Genomic DNA, 16,352 nt, shown 5'->3' with positions numbered 1-16,352 from the left:
TTATGTGTGGAATCTAAAAAAATGCCAGTCCAGGTTTGATGCACGATACTGGATGCTTGGGGCTGGTGCACTGGGACAACCCAGAGGGATGGTATGGGGAGGGAGGAGGGAGGAGGGTTCAGGATGGGGAACACATGTATACCTGTGGCGGATTCATTTTGATATTTGGCAAAACTAATACAATTATGTAAAGTTTAAAAATAAAATAAAATTAATTTTAAAAAAATTAAAAAAAATGGTATAGATGAACTTATTTGCAAAGCAGATATAGAGACACAAATGTACAGAACAAATGTATGAATACTGAGAAGAGAAGGAGAGTGGGATGAATTGGGAGACTGGAATAGACATATATACACTATGGTGTTAAAAATAGGTAAGTAATGGAAACCTATTGTATAGTACAGGGAATTCTACTTAATGCTCTGTGGTGACCTAAATGGGAAGGAAATCTAAAATGAATGGATATATGTATACGTATAACTGATTGACTTTGCTGTACAGCAGAAACTAACACAATATTGTAAAGCAACTATACTCCAATAAAAATTAATTTACAAAAGAATGCTTTTTCCTACTCTGGCTATGTTTACATTTACTTAATAAAAATATTAATATTCTGGGAGGAAAAGAAACTCACTAGACCCACCACTGATCATGTTTTCAGCACTATGATTCATGCTTGCATGAGTGCTAAGTCGCTTCAGTCATGTCTGGCTTTTCATGACCCCATGGACTGTAGCCCACCAGGCTCCTCTGTCCAGGGGATTCTCCAGGCAAGAATACCAGAGTGGGTTGCCAAGCCCTCCTCAAGGGAATCATGTAGACCCAGGGATCAAACCCATATCTCTTATGTCTCCTGCATTGGCAGGCGGGTTTTTTGCCACTAGCGCCACCAGGGAAGCCCGTGATTCATGCCTAAGTCTCTAAAGCAAAGACAGATATGTTTGGATTCTGTACTACTACTCTTTGTTTTTATTTTATATTGCTTAATAAGAGTCAGGAGGAGATGCACTGCTTCTGTAAGGCAGAGCCCTTGGCTGCTGAACACTGAAAATAATGCCATGCCTGGCTGGTGACTTACAGATCGGTAGTGGCAAAAAATGAAGAGTAAAGCCTCAGCTTCTCAGAGAAACTGGCTTTTCTTCTAGGACAGGGCAACCTGACTCGTGATCATTCTCTGAAGCAATTTACATCAGCAGCCAGCTCAGTTACAACAGCATTAGACACAGAGGAGTCTTTGACAGCTGAAACACAGGCGAAATTAGATTATTAGCTTCCTGTAAACACATACTAAGGCTGGCTAGTCCTGGAGAGAAGAGGAAAAGTGTATCAGACCTTTACTTCAGGATAGAAAGTTCCAAGTTCAGCTGCTTCAGAAGCACCTAGGGAGCTTATTAAAAATGCAGTTGCCTGGGCCCATCCCAAACCTTAGATGGAAATCTTTGCATTTTCCAAAAACTCCCTGTCCTACATATCCGAATGAGTTTGTGTCCAGCAAAGCTTGAGAGCTTCTGCTCTCAGGGGCAACGCTGGAATGTCTTATGCTGCAGATCATCAATATCTCTGGTGTTCATTACTCACGTGTAAACCTTAAGAACAAAATCCTTTTCTTCCTTTAACTCTGTGAGTGACTGCAAGACATCCAGGACACTGAGGACCGCACAGCCATATGGTCGCCGGTAGTGCAGGTGAGCAGGGCCCTTCTTGGAGTCATTCAGGAGCATCCGGCCTGAGGCACAGCAGAAAACACCAGTCAAGACTGGGAACTCCGTGCTCCTGTAAGGCATCACTGAACTGTCATTCAAGGATGCCAGAGCTATAGGTACCTTAGAGATCCTCTAAATTGGAAGACTAAAGATGAAGGGAGCCATCCAAGGATGCAAGGATATTTATGCAGAGGAATGACAAACAGGCCTTTGGCCAGTGCTTCTCCCCTGCACCACATTCCTTACTACCTGTCTCAACACTAACAGTCCATTTATTAATCATATGAGAATGAAACAGTGATTTCATGAATTTCTTAGAAAAACCACAGTGCTAACAGATTTAAACTTCTTGGGTATATTAAGGATACACAATTTAGTGTTGTAGCTGCCAGGTAAAAGCTATGTGTTCACAGATAAGGAGGACAATATACTGTTCTTCCATCCAAAGCTGCTCCTGAACCACTGCAAGAGCAAGAGCCGTATGGGAGCTCGCTTGTCCTGCTTACCAAGGCTGTGCTTACAGTGGCAAGACTTGCAAATGCACAAGTCAACAGATGCTTTATTATACACAGCAAAACAAAAGGCAAAATACAGCAAAACAAAAAGCAGTAGAGCAAAAGAGCTGTTTTGTTGGCCAAATAAGACATGCCAGAACTCAAACCTATGAAGGAAGAGTTGGTCAGGTATTGGCCCCCAAATTATGTCATAAACTTGAAATAAGACTGGGCAAACAAACCACAGGTAGCAAAAATCTTGGATCGGGTAGAAGGGAGATACCATCCATCTCATGTAGTAATGATGGTAACTCTAATTTTGTGAAAAAATAGCAAAGACACATACTTTTGGATACAAAACACAGCAAAGGCTATTCACTACCTGTTAAGTTGGCAACCCATTATAAGATCCCTGAGGTAGAGGGCTGATCAGAGGCAGAACATTAGATGGAGCAAACGTTAAAAAAAAAAAAAAAAAAGACCACTTCAAATAAAAAATATGGGTCCAAAAACAAACAGGGAGCTGAAAATGCTTTCATTTCTATCAAGTTCAGCCATTACTAGCAGCTAAACTTAAGGTACAGCTACAATACAAGCTGGAGTTAATCCTTAGATCTGAATTAAAAGGCAAGCGCTCAGGAGAAGACAGAGGTCAAACAGTAGATACTTATCCCACGTTGGGCTGGTCTCAGTCAGGTGACTGGATAAAGTGGACCGTACCTATTCGTATCACATGGGCAACTATATATAAATCTCTCTTCATATCCTTGCTGCTCAGATCCTAAGAAAAGAGAAAAATAAGTAAAGTAAGGCAGTGAATATACAGAAAATAATTAAAATTAAACTTTGAACCTCATAATAATTGCTTTTGCTGCTTTTAGCCTATGTTATAGATTGGAGAAGGGGTTTAAGCACAAATAAGCTAAGTGTTTATAAGATTCCTATAGTGAAAGTTTGTATATCTTAAATGTCTTTGAAAGTTTATTACATTTACAGTATTTTTTCAGCTCTTATTTAGACCACCTATCTCTTAAAGTTCTCACATTAGAAATCTTCATGACATTGGCTTATCCATGTTTATTCTAAAATCATGTAAGAACAGCTTGTAACAAAAGAAATTCCCAATGTAGAAAAAAAAGGGAAAACACCAAAAGGCTCATTAATGACAAATTCTTAAAGTCTACTCTCTATTAACTGTACATTCATTCTGTTGCCCACACACTAGATATGTTCCCTTGAAAACAGACTACTTTGGTTTTAGTGAAACCTCAATAATTAGATCTCCCATTTCTAAATTTAGATATATATAATTTATGCTGAAGTATAAAGTGAATGGAATTTTATCTGGAAAATTTTAAGGGCTTCTTTTAATTAGACATTTTTAAAACTGGAGTTACATTAATAAAAATAATTTTATGCATTATTTATGTTGAGAACACATTTTGAAATAGAGTATTTTTACACTTTAACACATTATACTTGAAGTAATAAAACTTCCTTTAATATACATTGTTTCTGACTTTCACCAGGTTATTAACTCACTGCTCACTCCCAGCCATTGTTATGAACGATGACTGAAGGGGTAACCTCTATTTTAATGGGACAGTTTCCCATGATTTCCCTTTTGCTTCCAGGGAAAGTTCCCTTAGTTCCATTTCCTTCTCATCTTTCATCCTTTGTTTAGTCCCACATGCTTGTCTATTTTCAGTAAGGCAGTAAAACAAAAGATCAAGCAGCAATCATGACTGTGCATGAGCTCTGAATCCAGAACCACCATGTTTGCTGTATGTTTATACCCTGTGGCAGAGTTAGGTCTATGCCGAGGCAAGCAAGGCATCTAAGTGACAAAATTTAAGGTCTCCTTCTCAGGATCCTGTGCCTTGCTTGCTTCAGCACAATCCCAGCTCTGCCCTGTAGAGTGGTCCTGAACATATGAAAGAAAAGGAGGCCTTAGAACTTTTAGATATTAGATGGTCATAATATTTTGCCAAATTCTTGATGGAATAATGAAATACACTTACAATGAAATGGGTTACAAAACAATTCAACATAAATTGGTATTTCTGGAATCACAAAGATACATTTTTGCATGAAAGTTATCTTTTGATATTGAAAAATGATGTTTCAGACTCCATTTTAATAACTCCTTTAAAGTGATATCTTCAAAACAGTAGTATATATTTTGACAAATATTAAGATGGCTACTAAATAACAAATAATGAAATTAAAAAATAAATTACCATTTTATGGGAATTGAAACATACCTATTACTGAAAGATCACATTTCAAAGTAAACTGACCTTCTACACAGCCTAGATTTTATTAATCCAAACTATCAAATAACTGGTATAATTATAAATCTCAATATACTTAGAGAATTCAAGCCAATTACCAAAGATGACCAAATACTAACCAGACGGGTTGTACCCAAGAGCATGGGACCTCTCCCTTGATTCTGTTGAGGTGAAGAAGATAAAGAAGCCTAAAATATAATTTACGGTATTTTCTGAGTGGCTGGGTAGGGGTTCTTTCTGACCATTTTGTACATGGTACCCAGAACTCTCTGTGGTGTTTATTTGAGGTCAATAAAAATAAAATGATAATACTCAGTATCAGAAAATATTTTAGGTATAATTATTTGCTGAGTTCCACATAATTTCATTGTCAAAATTCAACATAATAGCTACCATATTAAACATAAGAGCAACATTAAACACTTTATCATAAAGTTATTAAACATACACTCTCTGATACTAAACATACACTCTCTTGATACTAAGTACCAAGTGTGGCTATCCATGTCACAAGGCCTGAAAAACCAAGATAGGAAGAGAGGTGACTCATCCACCATTCATCTGGTGAGCAGGGTTTGAATTTAGATATACTCACTGGATCATACCCTCTGATCCTACAACTAAATAGCTGGTTCCCAACCACCTGGTGGGTAGAAACGACAGTGACTCAGGGATCAGCATCTTGGCTCAGTCACTAAGGTTCCACTTGAAACATAGAAAAGTCAATTTACTTTCCTATGCCTGGACTACCCTTTTTCTGAAGAGACAATGGAATTTACAAATATAAAACACAGCCAATTCATTCATTCTTATGCTGCATAAAAGGAGGCAATATTTTAATAAATGATGTTATTATGCTAATAATTAAGTCCATTCTTAATTCCAAGAAGTCACTACCTAAAATTCTATTTTGAAGTATGAAAGTGTATAAATAAATGGAAAAAATGTAATGCCAACTAAAGCAGGGAAAACGATACAAGTTCATTCTCTGAGTTAGTCACTCAAAATATAATAGAAAATAAGCATTATTAATTTATTTATGTAACAAGTGATTAGTATTTGCCAGCCACTGTGTGTGAAGCATTGGATATCTGGGCTTCCCAGGTGGCGCTACTGGTAAAGAACCCGTTTGCCAATGCAGGAGACAAAGCAGGCTCGATCCCTGGGTGGGAAGATCCCCTGGAGGAGAAATGGCAACCCACTCCAGTATTCTTGCCTGGAGAATCGCACAGACAGAGGAGCTTAGCAGACTACAGTCCATGGGGTTGTGGAATAAATACACAGACACGCTCTCTTGTGCTCATACCACACAGCCACTGTTAATCATGAAAGTCATCAAAGTCTTCCCTGTATTAGACAATCATAAATGCATGAAACACTTCCTTCTTGGATAAAATTCTTCCTGCACAGGAAGCTCTGAAATCTAACTGGTCAGAAAAATACAGGATTTACCAAGAGCAAGACTGTGTATGGATAAACATGACTGTCTGTAATACGGCTCTGAGGTAAGCTTAAGTAATCCTGCAAAAGTGCTCCATTTGTACGATTCCCTTTTCCTAATGTTAAAGTAAGCTAACAGGTTGGCACGGACCACAGATGTAGCTGCATTTTCTTGCGTTTCCTCTGAAACTCTGTTAACACATATGCCAATCTGGAAAATTCCTTTGGCCCACAGGAGGAACTCAAGCCTTGGATAATCAGAAAATAGTTTCTGTCAAAATTATTATTTCATATAAGCTTAAAGTAAAACATAAAAACCCTGGTTGGGACAATCTTGCTCAAAACTCTTCTGGGCTTTGAAAAAATTCCTCAAATCATTTTCTTTTTTTTAGTATCTTAAAAAAAAAATCCAGGGCTGTACTTCAAAGGGAAGTATAAAAGTAGATATTTTTAGCAACCTTGCGCCTTCCCATTGTGGCAGAGTAAGAGCACATCCTATGTGTTATGTGCATCTCTGATTTATAAAGCTGGAGCTACAGCTTAGGCCTCTAGGCTCATACAGATAATTAAAATGCTGTTAAATGAAAATTTTGATTTACTGTAATTACATTCAAATATCTTCATAATTAAGTTCATTTTTCAAGAGACAAGGACTGCACTCATCACATTCAAGGACAGCATGCACGCACACGCACACACACACACACACACACACACACACACACACACCTCTGTTCCCACAATGCCAAGGAACAAGGAATCGCCAATTTCTTTTGCTGCTTTAACCAAACAATATTGGAGAATCAGGATCTAAAAAGACTCCTAAGGTTACTGAGACATTCTAGACAGATGGGTGTCTCATCTCATCCTAATCAGGTTTAAGACAGGCGGCCGCAAGGAACCAGCTCCGTGTTCAGGTGTTCTCACATCACGCTCTCTCCTCCAATATTCCAACCTACATCCCATTACCTGCAACTGGGACTCTTTCCCTTGTTCTTCTCCAACTGAAGACAGAGCACTGATCTTTCCAGGCTAAAAGGTCTCAGTTCCCTTAGCCATCTTCATGTGTCTGCTTTTCTTGCTTTCTCTTCCTGTACTATCTCCTAAGCTTTGAATGCTGACCTCAAGAATGTACAAAACTTCGTTTTAGCTTAGCTAGATTTATAAATCCTTCTGTACATCTGGAGTACTTTCAATACAAGTTATCCCTGTAGAGTGGCTTTTGATTCTGCAGTAATGTTGTAGTAAATGAACAAAAAATTCAGGTAAACAAATCCAATTTTATCTCTCAGAGAAAGTCACATATCAGAGTCCTAGATAAATCCCATTTGTGTTTGAGGTACACTGGTAAGGTTTGAGACACCTGACTGTTACCTACCCATCAACCATGCACCACACACAAGGGCAGTGGCACTGTGACACCCTGCACTCAACGAGTTTTGATGTATCTCAGTATCACTGAAACAGATCAAAGAATCTATGACAGTCAAAAGTGGTTAAAAATTGTGACAGTCTTTTCTTCTTAAGCAAATAAATTAACTGAAATAAATAAGGCTGGGCAGTTAAGTTTCATAACTGGGTAAAAAAATTAGTAAATCGGAATCAACTTGAAGAATACAAAAGACAATATGATATTGTGATGTTTAATACTTTTCAATAAGCAGGTTACCAAGCCTTCTCTGAGCTGATGGATCCATGATGTCAGAGAGCACGAATAATAGCATGGTTATTTAGAAAAAACTAAAGTATGGATCATGGCATGAAAAGACTTTGTTTGGTGTCTGAAAGAGGAGGGCTATTTAGTCTGTCTCTCTTTTTATAAACTCTTTTTTTTTTTAATTAAAAAAACTGCAAAGCTGTAAGTTTGGTGGATGCCTTGAGAGAAACTATACTTACACATCAGAGAAATCCCCAGTGGTCTTGAAAGATAGAAAGAAAGACTGTTCTCAAGTTTTAAGTGTCTACTATATTAAATTGCATCTAAAATGCACATAGTAAGAGGTACTTGTATTTTTTTAAATAAATTCAATTAAAAACTGGAGCTTATTTCAGTTTTCTTAAATATTTCATTAAAACCTGATAGACACATAAATCAAATTCTATTCTCACCAGTGTGTGGGGAAGTAAGAATTAGTGCTTGTTTCCAGGGCAACAATATCCACATAGCAGGACCCTAGTTAGAGTCAACAGCAGAGAAGGGAAAGAGAATTTGCACATACTGTAAAAAGGGCACACATTCGTTCTATCTTCTCTGGGTTCCTTGGCCCACCATTCTTGTTCAGTCTCACCAGAAACCGCTCACTGAAATGTAGGAGAGAGAGAGACAGAGAAATGTAAGGGACTGCATGCTCCAGAACAAATAAAAAGGGCATTCATAAAGAGACCCTAGACACTTTCAGGACAGCCCATTAGAGAAAAGCAAGGCCAAAAGTACATGTCCAGTGGCAGGAGACTATCTTTCTTGCCAAGCAGCATGCAATAGACACAACAAACTGCATCAGAGATGCTGCTGTCTACCTGCCAGTTATGGCTTTTCTCTCCCTAAAGGTGTGTGTTCCCCGAGGGCAGCAATGAGGACTGTGTCTTGTATTCTTCCCAAATACCCTCAAAGCTCTGGCATAATAATAAGCCCATAAGAAGCAAACACATTCTTTGATGTGAACACTCAGATCATCACAAAAGGATCATAACACTAGGTCTGAAAGAGTCTACATTACCCAGTTTACATCTTACCACATAACCTTTTGAGAATCATTTTAGAGTGAAGAAAAAATGTTACAGGGACTTACAAACACTTAGGTGAAAAGCAAAAAAGAAGAAAGAACGTATGGTAATTATAAAGATGTACTCAGAATTCAATAGGGCCATTAATATATTTTATTTCTCAAACAATATAGGTTAATTCTTGAAGGAAATTATTGAACTGAAAAATGTTAGAAACAGTGTTTGCAACATCTGGAGAAATGTCTCCCTGCTCTCTTACCTCTTTCCTGCCTGTGCCTAGGGTCTCATTCCTATCTCAGCATCCCAAGGTTCTCTACCAATTGTGGCAGGAAAACTGAGTCATGGCAAACACAAAGTATGTGCTTCTAAAAGTAATTTGCTTCTCCTATGCCCAGCGTCACGTACTCATTGCATGTGTCAGATATCAGTAAAAGGGCCAATACTGAAGCATTGGACTAGAATTATAAGATAAGCTATATCAAACGCACAGGTGGCTTAACTTGTTCACTTATTCACTTGTTCATTTAGCCAATGAATAGTCATTAAGTTCTCTGTGCTAAGCACAGGAATACAAATATGAACACAAATGTATACAGGGCACTTTTATTCCTAGAGCTCATGGTCCTGGTAGGCAGCTAAATGAGCAGACATGAAGTTAAGAAAAGATCTGAGCCAGATGTAAATTTGAGATTCTTAAGCCAGGGAATTAGATGGGAATAGTAGGGTGCATGCACAGAATGAAAGGGAAAAGGGGCTCTGGACAATCCTGAGAACACTGACATAAAAGAAATAGGTAGAAGAAGAAGAACTTGCAGAGTAGACATGTCGGATCAAAAAGAAAAACAGAAGAAAAATAAGAAGAGTGGTGGGCTGCTGTATTAGTTAGGGAAAAGAGTATCTGAAAGAGGGGGTGGGGGGATCACTGAGGCCCAAGGACACTGAGAATCACATGAGACAACAAAAAAATAGTATCCACTGGATGTCATAACAGAGATCACTGGTGATTATGGCAAGAACCCTTTTTGTGGAATGATAAAGAGGCTTAGTGTGAGAGTAAGAAAGAAGGAAGCGGAAACAGTGAGTCTAGACCGCTCTTTGAAGACATGAAGATGTGGAAGTGATAAGCTTTCAGTTAAATGGGCATGTTGAGGTGAGGGAGATCTTTGTTTAAAAATGTGGTAACATATATATTCAATTAATTTTCAGTATCAAAATTCAGTGAGGGAGAACAGCAGTTTCAAAAATGGTGCTGAACAATCCATATTAAAAACTGAACCATGATCCCTGCTTACACGAAATTAACTTGAATTTATCATAGACCTAAATATTAAGAGCTAAAAACTATAAGAATACACACAAGAAAAATGAAACAAGTACCTTTGTGTATCTTGTTCACATTTGTTTTTCTATATTGAGCACACAGTAGAAAATCTTTGTGATCTTAGATTATTAAGCAAATATTATGAATCAAAACAAAATAATAAATTGGACTTAACTAAAGTTAAAATCATCCTCTCTTTGAAACACACTGCTAAGAAAATGAAAAGACAAGCTATAGACTGGGCGAAAATATTTACAGACTACTCTAAGAAAGGACTGTACTGAGAACATATAAAGTAATCTCAGAACTCAATAAGTAACAACTCAAAGATGGACAAAAAATCTGAATATACCTTTCATTAAAGAATATACAGGGATGGCAAATAAGCTCAAGAGAAGCAGGGGACATAGATCCCTGGTCCAGGAAGACTCTACATGTTGTGCAGTAACTAAGTTCGCATGTCATAACTACTGAGTCTGTGCTCTAGAGCCTGGGAGCCACAACAGAAGCCACTGCAATGAGAAACCCATGGACCACAACTAGAGAGTAGCCCCCACTTGCTGCAGCTAGAGAAAGCCCATGTTCAACAGCAAAAACCCAGTGCAGCCAAAAATAGATAAATAAGTAATTTTAAAATTTCTTTAAAAAGGACACCATCAAGAAAGGGAAAGATAATTCACTGAATGAAAGAAAATATTTTCAAATAATACATCTGATAAGGGACTTGTAGAACTTTTACAACTCAATAATAAAAGAACTTAAATGGACATTTCTGTTTAGAAGATGAACAAAGAGCCAATAAGGATATAAAAAGGTGTCCAACATTATTAGCCATTAGGGAAATGCAAATTAAAACCACAATGAAGGCACTAGTTCACTTCTACTAGAATGACTTTAATTAAACAGATAATACCAAGTGTTGGCAAGAAGATGGAGAAACTGGAACCATCATATAATGCTAGTGGGAATGTAAAATGACATAGCCACTTTGGAAAACAGTCTGGTGGTTTCTCAAAAGGTTAAACATAGTTTAACGTAGGATCTACCAATTCCACTTCTCAGTATATATTTACAAGAGGAATTGAAAATATATGGCCACACAAAAAACTACATGAACATTCATAGCAGCATTTTTCATAATAGCCAAAAGATGAAAACAACCGAACTATCTACCAACAAATGAATGGCTGAATAAAACATGGTAGGTATATCCACATTGGGTTATTATTTAACCATAAGAAAATAATGTATCTTCACAATTTGTGAGAGTCAAAATGACTGTTTTTTTTTTTCATTTCAAAGAGCCCTAGGTATAAATCAAATTATTTCCTGTTTTGCTGACTTCACCAATGGGTATGATAGATAAATGGTGCTTTCTGTTAACATTCAAACTATTTGAAGGCAAATATCTATCCAATGTTTCCTAATTTGGCAACAGCTCTTCTGCAAAAGAAGTGGTCAATATTGCTGGGACATATGGTATTAAACACAGTTAGGTTTCTGTCCTCCAGGACTTCTCAGAGTCTTGAAATGCTATTATGTGTTGAAGTATCAATGGGACAGGTGACCTTTGACCCCACAACCTGCCTCTGCATAAGACCGTGGAATCTGTATGGATACAATTTGGTAAAGGCTGAGTGAATCTATTTGCCAATCAGAGGCACAACTCCTCATATATCCTAAAAGTGGGAAAGGAACTGTGGCAAAAAGAGTAAAATTTATTTAGAAGACTTTACAAACATCCACACCTCTATATGAGAGCGACAGGTCAGTTTTCTCTGGGTAAAAAAACTCTTATTTCAAGAGAAAAAAAAAAGAGATGGTTAAATTCTGATTCTTTAATAAGCAATGTTATGAGAGAACTGTTCTACATTTACTTGTCTTTATGATGAGCTATACATGAACAGTATATTAAGCTACATTAATTTCATATTATTGAGCAAGTTCTTACAAATGAAATCCATAATTTGAATCTGTGGCAAGTCTAATAGTCTTAATTTTAAGATCATTTACTTTTATGAGAGTCCTAATTCCTGGGTGGTAGTGCATTTCACACATTTTTCCACTGATGGTAATTCATGCATCCCCACAGCGAATGTCTGATGACCAACAATGAGGAGGTAGTCCGCGCCAGGTGCTGAGGCAGGGACAAAGTCTTATTCCTGAGGGAGGCTATTTCCTGAAGACTCTGCTTTGGAAATACAAGCATGCACCTCAAATAAATTCAGAGGAATTCTCACAGCTCTTTCAATGTAATCTTCACACTTCTTCACATTGGCCTCTGTGGAAATGGATGCCAACCACTTAGCATCTCTCATGATAACTCCCCAGGTGCTTGAAAGCAGCAAGTGGCCCCAAGGCCATACTACATGGCACAACCCAACAGATTAGGAAATTTCTAATCTTGCCTCACAGTTGCAGTTGCCAATTTAGATCCTTGGTTTTATTTCTCAAGTTCTTCAAGTTTTCCCACTTCATTCTAAATCACAGAGAGTAGAGATGCATAAAGGGATTTCATTAAGGTAAATCAGTGCTGCAGTTTTCAAATTTATTTTTAGTACCAACTTTTCCCTTCTTTTCAACAAAACCTTACACTATTCACCAACACATGAAAAATTTAATAATAGAGCTACTTTGGTTGAATCAGAGGCAGAGAGAAGGGATAGGAGCAGGAATCCTCCCTACTTAGGCCTCCCTCCTAACCACCACCTGTGCCTGAGACACATCAGGGCTCCAAAGAATATTTTTATACCTCCTAGTACAATTCAAGAGTTTTTTCCAACCTCCCTCTCTCCTTTTTATTCTTTCAACAAGCATTCACGAACCCCTACCATGCTCCAGAATCTAAGCAAGAAGATAGAAATGGAGAAATAAAATGTTCCCTGTCCTCAAGGCTCTGAGTCTACTGGGAGAAGGAGACACAGAACAAAAATGACAACACAATATGAGAATTCTATAATTAACTGCACAGAAATGGGCTGACAAGCTCCGATGGGCTGAAGACAGGCTGCCTGCGAGATACTGGGACACCTTCTGGCAATACTGCTAGACTCTGAGCATTTGGTAAGGGAAAGTTACAAAGGAAGAGAAGGGGATTCCAGGAGAAGTGTGCACCAAGGCAGCTTGATGGTGGGGAAGTAGAAGAGGGCACTCGAGAGCTGGGGCATGTTGGGCAATGCAGAGAGGACAAACCCACGGTGTGGATTACATGTGAGGGTTGTCCCCCTTGGCCATCACAAGGTGTACCTCCCAGTTTATTAAAAGTGCAGATTCCTGTGCCCCATCCCAGATCTGGATCAGAATCTCTAGAGGGGAGGACTTTTGGAGGGAGTCCAAGAATTTGTATTTCTAAAAAGGTCTCAGTTGGTTGTCAGGATTAACAAGTTTGGAAAACCCCATTATGGGCCTTACAGGAGCTCTGAAAGTTAAACTATGAGAAGCAATGTTGATCTCATAAGTTTTTAGCATGATCACTTCAGCTACTGTGTGGAAGGCAGGCTTGTGACATAGAAAACACTCTAAAGACAGAGAAGAGCAGCGCTGGCAAGTTACAATGCTGTTCTGGGGCTGAAGAAAGGTGAAACAATGTGAGGTATACTTAGATGACAAAGCTGACCAGATGGAGCAGTTAACCAAATGTGGTAGTGTTGACCAGAGAAGGTACAAGGAGGAAGATATAAACTTCAGACCAGTTCAGTTTAGTTGTTCAGTCATGTCTGACTCTTTGCAACCCCATGAACTACAGCACGCCAGGGCTCCCTGCCCATCACCAACTCCCGGAGTTTACTCAAACTCATGTTCATTGAGTCATCTCATCCTCTGTCGTTCCCTTCTCCTCCTGCCTTTAATCTTTCCCAGCATCAGGGTCTTTTCAAATGGGTCAGTTCTTTGCATCAGGTGGCCAAAATTTCAGATAAGCATGCTGAATTTGAGGTCTCTTGGATATGCAGGTGCACAAAAAACAGGCAGCTGAAAGCCCAAGTGTGAAGCTCAGGGAAAAGGTGTGGTAGGGGCATATAGCCCTGCACTCAACTTGCTACAGCAGCAGCTGTTAACAGCTGCCACTTAATGAGTGTCTTTTGTGTACCAGGCATTGTTTAAAGTGTTTCTTTTCTTGCCTAATTGCATTTAATTCTCATAACAGTTATTTCACCTCTGGAGAAACTGAGAGTCAAAGTTTCTGACTTGAGATAAAAAAGCAGAGTGGTAAAGTTAGAATTCAAATCTAAAGCTCTTTGACTTCCAAGCCCATGCTTTATCTGTATTTCATCTTATGAAATGAACATCGAAAAAAAAAAAGTGTGTGATGGAAGGGAGGAGGGGATTGCTGGGCAAATATATCTGGGAAATGCTGCAAACCACATCCTGTCCTAGAGATGAACTGAGAGTGTCCGTGTCACAGAGGCCCCCAGAGGGGCTGTGTGAATGAAACCCAGCTAGTGCCAGGATCCCAATCACCCACAGGGGGCACTTGACCCCTCCGATTAGAAAGGCCATTCCAAGCCCTGACTCCAGCACTCCCGGTGGCACTGAGTCTCTTTGAGGTTCATGGCATTCCCACCCAAAAGACTTGGAGATCAGAGGGGGCAACACTTTGTCAGATTTGGAACAAGCAGAGGCTCTTGAATGACAATCCCAGAAAACAGATTCTTTTCATTTTCTCTAAAGCAAAAGAGACACATGAGTAAATCTGTTATCACACAGTCTCAAAGTTACAATAGCGTTTCTATAATTATACAGGCCCTACAGGGTCTTTGGCCTTTCCAAGTGGCTCAGTGGTAAAGACCTTGCCTGTCAATGCAGCAGAGGCAGGAAATGTGGGTTTGACCCCTGGGTCAGGAAGGGCTCCTGGGGGAGGAAATGGCAACCTACTCCAGTATTCTTGCCTGGAAAATCCCATAACAATCCATAGGGTCACAAAGAGTTGGATATGACTGAGTGACTGAGCACACATGCACGCACAGGGTCTTTAGAAATCATGAACTCTCAACAAAATGAACTCAATGGTAATTTAATTATCAGTTACACAGGGAGCTACAAACAGTTGTTTTTACTCTAAATGATTTACGCTCTCACCCCGGGATCAGGCTTCCAATTTTAACAATGTGCTTAGTCGCTCAATCATGTCCAACTCTTTGTAACCCCGTGGAATGTAGCCCGCCAGGCTTCTCTATGTGGATTCTCCAGGAAAAAAATACTGGAGTGGGTAGCTGTTCCCTTCTCCAGGGGATTTTCCCAATCCAGGGATTGAACCCAGGTCTGCCGCATTGCATGCAGATTCTTGACTGACTAAGCCACCACAGAAGCCCAAGAATACTGGAGTGGGTAGCCTAAACCTTCTCCAAGGAATCTTCCCGACCCAGCAATGAAACTGGGGTCTCCTGCATTGCAGGCAGATTCTTTATCAGCTGAGCTACCAGGGAAGCACCAATACAAATTTTAAAATAACAATGTTAAAAATAAAAATTTTAGGGATTTCCCTGGTAGTACAGTAGCTAAGACTCCACACTCCCAAAGCAGAGGGCCTAGGTTCAATCCCCGGTCAGGGAACTAACCCCACATGCTTGCAACTAAGATCTGGTGCAGCCAAATAAATAAATAAATATATATTTTTTAAAAAACAATAAAATAAAAAAATAAAAAATTTAAAACAATAATGTTAAAATTAACAGTAAAAATTTTAACAATTAAAAATATGTAAATGAACATATGAGGCTGAAGTGAGGGTGAGACTCCACTGACAGGACAGCACAATGCGGAGTCAGCTCATCTCTGCCACCTCCAACATTAAAGCCGTAATACTTCTGAGGAAGGTGTACCTCTATGTGAGAAAGCCAGGGGGCAGAGGGTTGGCCCTGCTTTCTTTATAATTTGCTAATCACACCTATGGGGACTAAAGAAGCCCCGCACTTTTACATTTCTCAGCTAAACGTCAAGCAGTCTGAAGTACTGTAGAAAAGTAATCATGATGTCAAAAAAGCAATGTTAAAATAGTAGGTGCCACGAGCCACTCTCATTCTATCTTCCAGATCTTGCTTTTCTCCTCCCTCATACTGATAATCTCTGGTTCTGGGATTTCCCACTCTTTGTTCATGATGTGAACATTATTGTTCTTTTAAATTTCATTCCTTTACTCATGTTTTTCTCTGATTAGCATAATATAGGATAAGAGGAATATATATTCATAAGTGAAAGAAAATCATAGTATTTGTCTAAGGTTTTTCCTGGTCTGTCAAACAAAACACACACATACACACACACATCTACAGATTTGGCCTGCTGTACCTACATAAGTCCTCCAGTTAAAGATAACAGAATACATATTATTTATACTTATTAACTTGTTCCTGTCACTATTTCTGCTGTTTCT

At 38.8% G+C, this 16,352-nt stretch overlaps 1 protein-coding gene across 11 annotated transcripts in view; it reads right to left on the bottom strand.

Moving 5' to 3' along the window:
• DOCK3 (dedicator of cytokinesis 3) overlaps positions 1-16,352 on the bottom strand; it is a 304,174-nt gene that overhangs the window by 107,561 nt on the left and 180,261 nt on the right. For 10 of the 11 annotated variants that reach the window (XR_003507883.1, XM_027523616.1, XM_027523617.1 and 7 more), the window contains exons 10-12: positions 8,157-8,238; positions 2,924-2,984; positions 1,585-1,732 (exon numbers count right to left, since the gene is read on the bottom strand). Coding sequence is in view for 10 of the 11 variants with exons in the window: in XM_027523616.1 (XP_027379417.1) it covers positions 1,585-1,732; positions 2,924-2,984; positions 8,157-8,238 (291 nt within the window). In the remaining variant the exon portion in view is untranslated. The remainder of the gene's footprint in view (positions 1-1,584; positions 1,733-2,923; positions 2,985-8,156; positions 8,239-16,352) is intronic. The other variant, XM_027523625.1, reaches the window with a different exon arrangement.

This window comes from Bos indicus x Bos taurus, chromosome 22 (assembly GCF_003369695.1).
Source record: "Bos indicus x Bos taurus breed Angus x Brahman F1 hybrid chromosome 22, Bos_hybrid_MaternalHap_v2.0, whole genome shotgun sequence".
Classification (NCBI taxonomy): domain Eukaryota; kingdom Metazoa; phylum Chordata; class Mammalia; order Artiodactyla; family Bovidae; genus Bos; species Bos indicus x Bos taurus.
The sequence above is the reverse complement of the archived record's forward strand: the minus strand, read 5'-3'. Positions and strand labels throughout refer to the sequence as shown.